Consider the following 11,329-nt stretch of genomic DNA (forward strand, 5'->3'; position numbering starts at 1 on the left):
CCCAATGAAGCTATCCTGGTTGGAATCCAGCATCAGCCCCAGAAATGAGTGAGGAGGACAGGGAAGGGTATCTAGTTATGTGCCAAGTTGAGTGGTCCTGTGGGGATTTCTCTGATCTGGTCCTCACTTCACTTGCAAACCCAAGTTGGCAATTCCAAGCAAAGAGGTCGAATCACCTAATACCTCTAGGTTTGGTCTGATAAAACGTCTGGGTCAGCCACCCGGAAGGCTGTTTCTACACAAGTCACGGAAACCCACTGACCAACCTCAGTTCAGACCAAAAGCATTAGAGTTGGTTTGGAAAGGGAGAAGGAATGGTAAAGAAAATGTATACGCTGTTTTACGGCATCCAGTAACAAATACTGCAGGAGCTAAAATCCTATCACTGTACTTCAGCCACCCAAGTAGAAAATCCTCTGGCTTATAAATCCATTCATCCAATCAACAAGGACTAAGTGTGCACTGCATGAATACACCAGTCAGTATAATAGCAACCTTGGGTCCTGTCAGTTTTAAAGTAACACATTTGTACTTGTTTTAGAAACTTTACAATTGATAAATATGTAACACAAAGAACCTTGCAGAAAGCTCATGAAGAGATAGGTGTTTAAAGGATTTGTTTTAGCCTTAGAAACATAAGCATAGAAATAGCATGTTTTCATACCTTAACATAAACTTTTACTTATAAGATAGATATTTAAATGAAAGAAATATTAAAGTTCAAGAACAACAGCAAAACTAAAATTTTTGGCTTTACAAACATCATTCAACAGATCTACCAATATAAATTTCTATGAAGTCTCCTCAGATGGGAATATTCCGTCAATCGTGCACAGTTTTGAAGATATTGGTCCAAAATTCATCTTCTCTGTTAAGGTTGGTAAGCCTGTCAAAAGAATACTAAGTCATGGGGCGTCTGGGTGGCTCAATCGGTTGAGCATCTGACTTCAGCTAAGGTCATAATCTCATGTCTCTGGAGTGAGTTTGAGCCCCACATCAGGCTCCACACTGACAGCCTGAAGCTTGCTTTGGATTCTGTGTCTTCTTCTCTCTCTGTCCCTCCCCTGTGTGCGCTCTCTCTCCCCCCAAAATAAACAAACATTAAAAAACATACCAAATCAGGAGAAAGGGAAAGAAAAAATAAGGAAACCAGGAAGAGAAGAATAAAGTAAAATGTTGAATATACTAGTGGTTCTCAAACTTGATCTGTATTAGAATCACCTGGGAGACTGTTAAGACACATGTCACTGGGCTCCATCCTCAGTTTCTGACTCAGTAGGTCTATGGTGAGCCTAAAAATGTATATTTCAATCAGGTTTCCAGGTAATGCTGATGATGCTGGTCCAGGTGCTATACTTTGAGAATCACTAAGACTCTCAATAAATAGCTGGGGCTTTTGTGCATAGCTATGTGTTCTGGGTAAAAGCTAATGGATATATTTTGAAAGTAAATGTTAAATATTAATCAACAGTGTATTAATATAATATTACCATGAGCAAAAGTCTCTGGAATATAAGATGCTATTTATCCTTGGAGACCACTTCTACTTGAGAAACTAACCATTTGTACACAAATTTCAGTTTCCATTGGCTATTAGTAAGCAATTATTAATCTATAGATTGTTATCAGTTACATAAAAGGAAATTTGTGGAAAAAATGCTTATTTTATAATTATAGAAAATTTGGAAAGTAAACAGATTTCATCCACAACCTTAAGTGAATACCATCTGATTTTTTTTATTTTTTTACATTTCCTTCTGGTTCGTTACATGGTTACAACCTAACGATTTGGTGATTAAAAAAAAAATCTTTAAAAGTCCTGATTTGTGAGGCAGATACTGGAATTTACATGTGGCTAATATTTGGCAACTACTTCTTTAATGGGATATTTACTCAATTAGTAGTAACAATAAAATAACATTCATAGAGTAAGAAGTATCAGCACTTTATATCAAGTGCTTTATATATGTTAACCCATTTCCCAGGTTAGTTATAATGTTGGTAGAACTATTAATCCTATGGTTATTTAAAATGTTTAACAACCAGTAGGACATGATCCTTGGCCAATTAGAACAGACTCCCCATCCATGAGAACAAATGCTATACCTGCACATATGCACTAAGTTGCTGATTATTTTTATTTTCCAAATGAGGAAAACTGAAGGATACAGAGGTTAAGTATCTTGCCCAAGCCACACTGCCAGTCAGGGGCCAAATGGAACTTCAGCCCTGGTAGGGCCCCCTCAACAGACAGCAGGTATTCTTAACCAGCTTCTAAATCACAACTCACCAGTTCAAACTGTAGAGGCTGAGACTCAGATGAGACACACAGACCCGACTGTGACTATAAAAACCAGGCTTACTTTCAAATGGCCTCAGGCTTACCACTTAATAGTTGCCCTCCATCAATCCAGAAGTTATTGATCACCTTATTTGCAACACGTGCATGACCTAGCAGTAACCAGAATGTTTTCTTCCATACTACATAGGTAACAACAGGGAGTATCCCAGTCAGCATGGCATCCATGATCATCCACATCCCTCAATACACCAAAGAAAAGAACCCGTTGATGTACGTGACTGGGGTGCACACAGATCAGGTAAGGGCAACTGGATTGCCTATAAAATTGTGCACTTTCAATATGGAAATACCCCGTGAGGGTAGGGTGATTGTGTCTCAGATCTTATGGATGGAAAACTGAGAAGATAAATGTTATGCATCCTGAGTGCCAGGTAAGGAGCAGTCAGTGTTCTATCAGAAACAGGAACTGTTATAAGGAAACAACTGGAGATGGCAGCAATTATCCTAAAGCCTTGTTTTGGCCAGGTGAAGATCTGACTGTGTCAGAGCCCTGTCTATTGAGCAGTTAGTTCACTGGCAAGTATGAGGTCGAACCCATCATGGGAAGTAGTTGGTCCACACAGCTGCAATTAGTAGCTGATCTTTAAGACACTGGCTTGGCCTTCCACCTGGTAGTGATCAACACGGTTCCTCATTTTTATCAAAAGGGCCTCATGCCCAGGTCCACCCCCCGACAATTAGAATCTCCAGGGCTAAGATGCTAGCACCACCAGAGAGTCCTTAGAAGCCCCCACTTCCAGGTGCTTCTAACATGCAGCCTGGGTTGAGAAGCACTGTGTAGCCAAAACCCTTGACACTGGCTCAGCCTTAGTCTGGCACTTAGAGCTGGTTCTCCAGTAGTGTTACTCCTGGGGTGTGTGCATAGGTAACTACCGGAAATCAGAATCTTAAAATGGTCCATGGAAAAGAACCCTGAATCAAATCACTCATAGCCTATTGTTACTGCAGATGGTCTTAGTACATGCCAGACCGTAAGCACCCATGCTGCCCCACCAAGTGGTGCCAGGAGGATTTGAATACCCCCAAGTTTACATTAAAGACTACAAGGAGTATGGCCAGGTCAGCCAAGTGAAAACAGCCTAGTGGCTCCTCCCCTGCCCCGACATGTGACCACAAGATTTCCTGACATGTTAAGAGGAACATCACAGATGACTTTGCTTCCTGAGACTGATTTGATATTCTTCTTTGTAGGCTGGCGACATCAGTTGTAATGCCGAAATAAATCCACTGAAAATAGGACACACGGCTTCTTCTGTATCTTTCAACAGTGAAAATTTCCGGCACATAAAAGAATTGGTGAGGACAGGTTAATGGGGTGACAGTTTCTTTGGGTGATTCATTGTTTTACCTGGAAATCAATGCACTTTTCTCCTACCATCTCCTATGGCAGAACTTTCTCATTTTGGCTTTGATGGGCTATATGAATCAAGACTTAGAAAATATACTCTCAAATCCAGATTATTTACTTATGTCGCTAATATAGAATATATGTTCCATATTTCATGAAATCAAAAGGATTCCATGTGAAACTACTGTTTTGTATCAGGCACTTTGTAAGTAAGCATTGCAAAGAGCTGTGAGGGAAGCATATATGTGCTTTGAAGGTGAAGCCCTTTACATCTCCCTCCCACATAATCACTGATGTCTTATTTAGCTGCTTAAGATGCCTCTGGCCACCATCTGTTTTCCAAAATTTTATTATCTCCTGCTGCAGAACTATGCCCCTTTCTTTGAGAAAGAGGCTAGACTAGCATCTGGTATGGTGCTTGACACATACTAAGTACTCAAATAGTAAATGTTTAGCAAAGAGTAACTCTAAACAAACCATAGTTCTCCACTAAGAATAACACTGAAATTCTGGTTTTCTTTTATTGCACTGGTTTTATTTTTTGGTGAATGGAGTGAGGGAGAGGGGGTACAGGAAAATAGGAGCATGAAATCATTTTTTTAAAGTAACTACAATAGAATTACAGTGTAAATATGACTTCTATCTAAACAGTAGTATGTAAAAATGCCCAGGAGAAACCATCTCAAAGTATGCCGAAATATTATACCTCTGAGCATTTTCCTTATTTTTGTGAAAATGTTTTGAGTTTGTAAAAGGGGCAACTGATCACTGTGAACAACCTAAAACTAACAGCACATAAACACTACAAAGAAACTAAAGTCCTCTAGAAACTTAACAGCTGACCACTCAGTATTTAATGAATATCCTTCTCTGTAATATCTAAGTATTCATCCACACCAAGATACATGTATACTGTTACATAAATTGACCATGCTACCTTTTCTTAATAGGTCAATCTGTCATTGACTTTTTTAAAAATATACTTACTTTTAATTTTTTTCTTAAACAGTTTATTGTCAAGTTGGTTTCCATATAACACCCAGTGCTCATCCCAACATAAATATACTTACTTTTTAGAGCAGTTTGAGGTTCATGGCAAAACTGAGTGGAAAGTACAGAATTTCCCAACTACCTTTAGTCCCAAACATGTGACAGCCTCCCCCACTGTCCAAATCTCCTCCCACATCAGAGTGGTCCATTCAATGAACCTATAGTGACAATATCATAATCATCCAAAGTCCATAGTTTACATCAGGATTTACTCTTAAGGTCAGTTATTCTATGGATTTTCACAAATGTTTAATGACATGTATCCACAATTATTAGTATCATACAGACTAGTTTCAATACCTTAAAACTCTGTGTTCCATCTAGTCCTCACTCCGCAACCCTTGGCAACCACCGATTCTTTTACTGTCAACTATTTTTTTCATCTGAGGAATGCATCTTCATCAACTATGTTTTTGTTAGAGCATGAGCAAGGGACAGGAGATGGGGGTAGGGGAGAAGGAGACAGTCAGTCATAAGTAGGCTCCATGCTCAGTGCAAAACCCAATGTGGAGCTCAACCCCACGACCTTGGGATCATGACCTGAGCCGAAATCAAAAGTCAGACGCTCATCTTACTGAGCCACCCAGGCGCCCCCTTGTCAATTGTGTTTAATGACTAAATTGCACTGCATTTTGTGCATGTATATTCAATAATTTAGTATGTTGTGGATAAACACAATTATTTCATTTTAGGGGCATTTTTACTCTCAGAAATAGTAATGCAATAAACAGGCTTAATGTACTCTTCTCCACGCATTTGTTTTCTCCCGAGGCCTTCCACACAGATGGGAAATGGCGTGGGCAAAGGGTGTGCACCTTTTACCTTTTGAAGACAAGTGTCACAGTCACCTGAAGAAGGGTTAGGACTGCTAACAGTTCAATGAGGTTGTCTGTTTCCTAGATCCTCCCCAGCACTGGGTTTTATCTATCTTTAAATTTTCACCATTTACTTTTTAAAGTCCATACTAACTCTCTTTTTTTACCATTGACTCCGACCTGAAAGAACTGCAGAAGTGCTTCATGTAGTAATGTTACCTGCTGGCTGAAAGACCTCCAGGTCAAAAGAGAGTACTTCCTTAATGTGTCAACCAGAATTTGGAACGGGACTTTTGCAGCAGTAAGTATAAGCTTTATTTGTTGGGCTTATCAATAGCAAGGAAGCAGAAGGTTTCATTGTCAATAAATTCATACCCTTTGACAAAAGTGGTATTCTGGCTAATATCAGCAATGCCCAAATGACTCCAAGCAATTATATCCTGGAAGGCAATATGCTTCCATCCCTTTCCAAAGCTTGTCCAACCTGGCTGTGCCTCAGAATCACCTGCGGTGCTTGTAAAGCATCAGCTTCATGGACTCCATGCCCACCTCTAACACCAGAATCTCTGAGATATCGTCAGGATCCCCTGTGCTGTCCTGAGGTACAATGCGCCACCTGCTCTGTCTTCATCCTCATGTTCTTGATAGTTCTGTCTCCCTCGTCACCTCTAACATGTCCAAATCAAAGTGCCTAAGTCTGTCTCATTCCCTGTGTTTCCAGCTAATTGATCTCAACCCACCATGCAGATAAATCCAACAATAAGTGTTTATCTTCCTATGTTAGAGCCCTGGGACTACTCTGCTCTCCTGTTTGGTGAAAGCCCAGTATGCATACAACTTTTTAAATCTTTTGTCTCATGAAAAGTTTACAGAAGGTGTCAAAACTATGTCAATGTTTTCTTCTATTTGGCAGATAGGCCTCTGCAGTAGTGATACCTGCTTTCAGCAGAGATTTCTGTAGCCAGAATCTGTCAGACATGAAAAGTATAGGGATAGACAGGGCTCCTTAAAGCTGACTGCATAAGTAGCTAGGTATTCGTTTTATCAACGCTGGCTCTGATCAAGGTAGCAAAATATAAATTAGTCTGAAACACCCCCATGCCAGGGGTCCTCATGGTTCTTGTGGATTTTTTTTTAATGAGTAATCAGTCCTCAAGGTACTTACCAACCATTTTCTAATCATTTCATGATCTCTACAACAGCCCCATTCCCTGCTATGGAGTCTTGTTTCAGATTAGTGAACTGAGTTTGAACTGGTCCCTGGAATAAGCAATATTCTTGGATTGAATAGAAGACATAATAGAAAAGGAACAGTGAAAGGCAGGGAGGGGAACAGAGAAATATGAGCATGGAGGGGCTCGGTTTTCTTCTTGATGGCTTTTCTTGTTACCTACATTAACTTGCAAGCCTTCCAGATACCTCCAAATCCTAGAAGATGGGAAGCACGCAGTGAGTTACACCACCATCCCAGCTGATGGGGTTTGGTGCCAGATTTCACCAATTGTTTCTTGCCTCCTTGGATTTGAGGAACAAATGTTTTCCTAGCAATCTTTGCCAGCAGGGAAGGAAAACTGTTGTGAATCCAAATGCAATTGTGCTGGCTCTATAAAAAGCATTTGGGCTTTTTTGAGTTTGTGTAAAACTATATTATTTTAACGTTAAGACTTTTTAAAGTACCTTCCCAAAAATTTTCAAGAGCAGCAGTTTCAGTTCTCGAGCAAATTTCTGAAGAAATGTATTTATGCTTTTTCGACGTGGCTATGGTTAAGCTGAAAAAACTCCCATTAGAGTTATTGTCTGTCAATTCCTACACATCTTCCTCTTTCATGAAAGGTCAAATGTTTATTCTCACCTTCTTTTCAGCTTTTTTAACAGCCAGATGCCTGTTCTCAGACCACCCAGGAGATCCAGTCTGCAATATGAACCTCCTTTCCTGTAGTACACCCCATGAACATTTCACCCTTTTTCTGATGCAGTGCAAGTGAACATTTCAAGTAATTTCCTCACAAAGTGATTGCTCAGGCCTCCAAATCAATGGCATTGCTGGCTGCCATTTTTAAGGCAAAGCCTTGTGGAATGCCAGCTGGTGTGTGACTTCATTCTCCCAGGTGTGCATGGTGTAACTACCACTGCTCGTTAACCCTGCAGGGCATCATGTACACAGCTTCACAAAGGGCCAGGTTTGGGAGGGCAGATAGGTCAGTGTTGTAAAGAAATTCTTTTTAGTCTACAGGGACTATGACACCAGCATCACCTAAATGTTTTTGTTTTTTTTTTAAAGGAAACCATTATCAATACTCTAAATGTTTCCCCAGTAATATGTTTAAGACACACGTGATCAGGCTTGACTTCTGATGCAATCTTCCATCTTGAGAAAATTANGGACTATGACACCAGCATCACCTAAATGTTTTTGTTTTTTTTTTTTAAAGGAAACCATTATCAATACTCTAAATGTTTCCCCAGTAATATGTTTAAGACACACGTGATCAGGCTTGACTTCTGATGCAATCTTCCATCTTGAGAAAATTAAGACAAATCAGAGACTGAGGAGGGGGGGAAGGAAATAAATTGCTCACTTTTTGGATATGCCTTCTCCTTCTGCCTCCCAGATATAATTTAGCAAATTACCTCATGAAGGATGTTGAAACATGTGCCTTGGTAACCAGAAAAACTGAATGCTAGTAGCCAGAGCACATGAAGGCAGTTCTCCAATCTGAGCATTGTATGCTGTGTCAAAGTAAGCATCAGTCCCAATAATTGCATTATAGAAAAAATACACATCAATAATGTATCCACTGAAAAATGATTTTTCTGTATCTAGATCTAGGAATACATGTAAAGCTATTTCATATTAGGTGGTTACTAGTAACACCATAAAAATCTGTGTCCTTCCTATATGTCTGCACCAAATACAGTATTTTTTATAGAAAAACTTGGATTAGGAAACCTGAAATTATCACTCCTTATGTAGCATGACAAAAGGTTCAGGGGGTCTGCTACGGACATGCATGGTCAAGTATAAGTGTACTTTTACTGTTTTTAATCTGATCTTTCATTCCATTATTTGACTTACGTAAATATATAAAAACATAAAGTGTGCAACGTTCCTTCATGTTGCAAACTTCATAAAGTTTCTAAATATCTGAACCATGATCTTTCCCAATTAAAAACTTCATTTCTAAACCTTTGTCTTTCAACAGTTTTCAGGTTAGAATCACCTGGGGAGCTGTTTTTAACCTGCAATGCCTGGACTTCACCCTCAGCCCTGTACCCCACTCCCCCTTCCCGCCAAGGTTTAATTTGCCATTGCGGCAGGGCCCACCCACCCACAGGTCCAGTCCCCCAGGTCCTTCTCATGAGTGGTCCTACACAGATCATCAATTTAAGAACACAAAGATTCTGCAGTCTTCAGAGTTGCCATTTACTTTTGTCATTTTCCTCAAGGAAATAAACATGGCAATTTCATGCATTCACTTCTGCTAAGATAACATATTCTTTGTTCTTATGTTCCAGTCAACCTTCCAGACAGTACAGCTGACGGCATCTGCAGAAATCGACACCTATAACCCCCAGATATATGTGATCGAAGAAAACACAGTCACGGTGAGTATATCACTCCTAGTGGGCATTAGTCTCTGATAGGCATTGCACTCCTGAAAATTTAAGAGTAGTGGTGGTTCTTCTCACCTACATGTCTATAGAAGTATCTAATTGAAACTCTAAAAATCTGATGTGAGGTGGAGCTTTTGGGCAAAGGTGTTTGCTACTCAAAAAAGGTCAGTGAAATACTTGCCCTCCACATTCCCCACCCCCAACCCCCTTGTTGGCAAAGCTGGACAAGAAGTGATAGTGCCGTGGAAGGCACAACACAAGGGGCTCCTCTATCTGTGGCTCCCTTCTCCATGCCTAAATCAGCACCACCAGCTCTTCCTTTCTTCTCTTGATTTCACAGAACAGTCTAGATCATAGGCCATAACATTCAAGTCATTTCTTATTTGAATCATATATTGTATTTACAGAATTTTTTAAAGAGAAAGTGCTTAAGTATGCTTAAAAAGTAAGGCATTTATTACAGGGCTTTTTTTAAAAGTAGTATTCCTTATAGCTAGATACTGGCACTGTGTATAGGGTCCATTCATTAGTTCTTATAGTCTAGAAAACTATAAATGTTCCCCGTGATTAAAAAAAAAAAAATCTTGCAAGGAAATGTACTTTTAGAGAAAACAAAGGCCCACTGTTCCAAGGGCTGGCATAGGACAACTTTCCTTTGCAGTGAGCCTCTAGTTGGAATACGCCGTATTTAGATACAGCAGGATTTCCATGCTCAGCTAATCTGCTGGCAGAGCCCTGAGCATTTTCCTCCCCATGCTTTTGTTAAAAATTGGAAGCCAGTTTAAGACTCTGCCCCCAAACACCAGCCTGACAGCTGGCCTCAGTCCACTTTTGTAGCCATTTAAAAACCAATGGCCCTGTGAACTCTGAACCTGTCTCCATACTTGAGAGTAAGGCTCACACACAGCACTGGTATCTCACTCTGGTCCCAGGAGAAATTATTCCAACAGAGGATTGGCCTCTGGCTGAGGACCCTCAGTCAAGGCCTACACCCTTTCTTCAGAGGCTGGGGCATGGAAAATCAGAAATGGAGCCAAAGGAAATGTGCACTTCAACTTCAAAGTATTATGAACTTAGCAGTACTATAGATATCTTAACAGTTCATTTTAAGAAAAATTTAGAGTTTATCTGAATATCTGCTGAGGTCTTTTTTTTTTTTTTCCAGAAAGTACTATTAAATAAAATTTAAAATTAGCAATTTCAATGAACATGTTAGATGTTTTTTCTTGGTTTTCTCTGAGCAATATTGGTAAATAACAAAGGCCAACTATTACTTGTCTATGAAAATAGGTTTTGAATCCAAATATTCTGAATGATTTTTTAAATATTTGGAATCCAGATAAAGATATGACATATCTCTATAGGGTAGATTAAGTGATTCTTAAATTTATTTGAATCCCAGTCCATTTAAAAAAACCGAGAAAAAAATTTATACTCATGGATCCCTTTGGATCCGTGGACCCCAGACTGGGAGATTCTGGGATGGAGAGTATAGCTATGACTGCTATTAAGCAGTGAATAATAATAATTTGGTTACTTTATTCCTAAATTTACAAAGTTTTATTTTATCTCTGGAAAATATAAATGAGAAGAAACAGAATTACCAAAAGGCCAGACTCAAGTTTAGCCCAACTCCTAATTCTGTAATGAGAAGCTGCTCGTTGGCCGGGGTCATGTAGTGTTCAACCAATCAGTAAGATTTTGTCACCCTGTTTTGCCCACAATGTAGCTCTTAATATTCTTAATATACTTTGTGGAGGAAATGGTAGTGATTCTTTCTGTAATCAAGAACATATATGTGTGTGTGTACACACACACCCATAATATATACTATATAAAATATACATTTTACCATTAGAACTCTTAGGGCAGCCATTCTATTACAAAATCACAGAAATTCCCAGGAAGTGGACATAAAGGATCACACATGGCCTGAAGGATAATTTATCACTCAAAAGTTCAACTTGAGCCCTGAGCTATTACTACCACTTTTTAACAATCCACACCAAGTACTACTGAGTGAGAGTTAAGTGAAATCAATATATTTAGGAGCTGGGTAAAAAGTTGCTATTGCTTAATCACAAGGCATCTGAGTTGTTGATTTGTTTGGTCTTCGACACCCCCCCCCCCCCCCCCCCC

At 39.5% G+C, this 11,329-nt stretch overlaps 2 protein-coding genes across 3 annotated transcripts in view; one reads left to right on the forward strand and one right to left on the reverse strand.

Annotated features, from left to right (window-relative positions):
• The window catches only part of ITGA2 (integrin subunit alpha 2), a 105,948-nt gene that overhangs the window by 92,353 nt on the left and 2,266 nt on the right, over positions 1-11,329 (forward strand). The window contains exons 24-28 of the mRNA XM_077752501.1: positions 774-876; positions 2,490-2,600; positions 3,554-3,658; positions 5,763-5,876; positions 9,092-9,181. Of these exons, the coding sequence (XP_077608627.1) occupies positions 774-876; positions 2,490-2,600; positions 3,554-3,658; positions 5,763-5,876; positions 9,092-9,181 (523 nt within the window). The remainder of the gene's footprint in view (positions 1-773; positions 877-2,489; positions 2,601-3,553; positions 3,659-5,762; positions 5,877-9,091; positions 9,182-11,329) is intronic.
• Positions 1-11,329, reverse strand: part of MOCS2 (molybdenum cofactor synthesis 2) — a 34,698-nt gene that overhangs the window by 1,350 nt on the left and 22,019 nt on the right. The window lies entirely within an intron of this gene.

The sequence above is a fragment of the Crocuta crocuta genome, unplaced genomic scaffold (assembly GCF_008692635.1).
Source record: "Crocuta crocuta isolate KB4526 unplaced genomic scaffold, BGI_CrCroc_1.0 scaffold181, whole genome shotgun sequence".
NCBI classification, from domain to species: domain Eukaryota; kingdom Metazoa; phylum Chordata; class Mammalia; order Carnivora; family Hyaenidae; genus Crocuta; species Crocuta crocuta.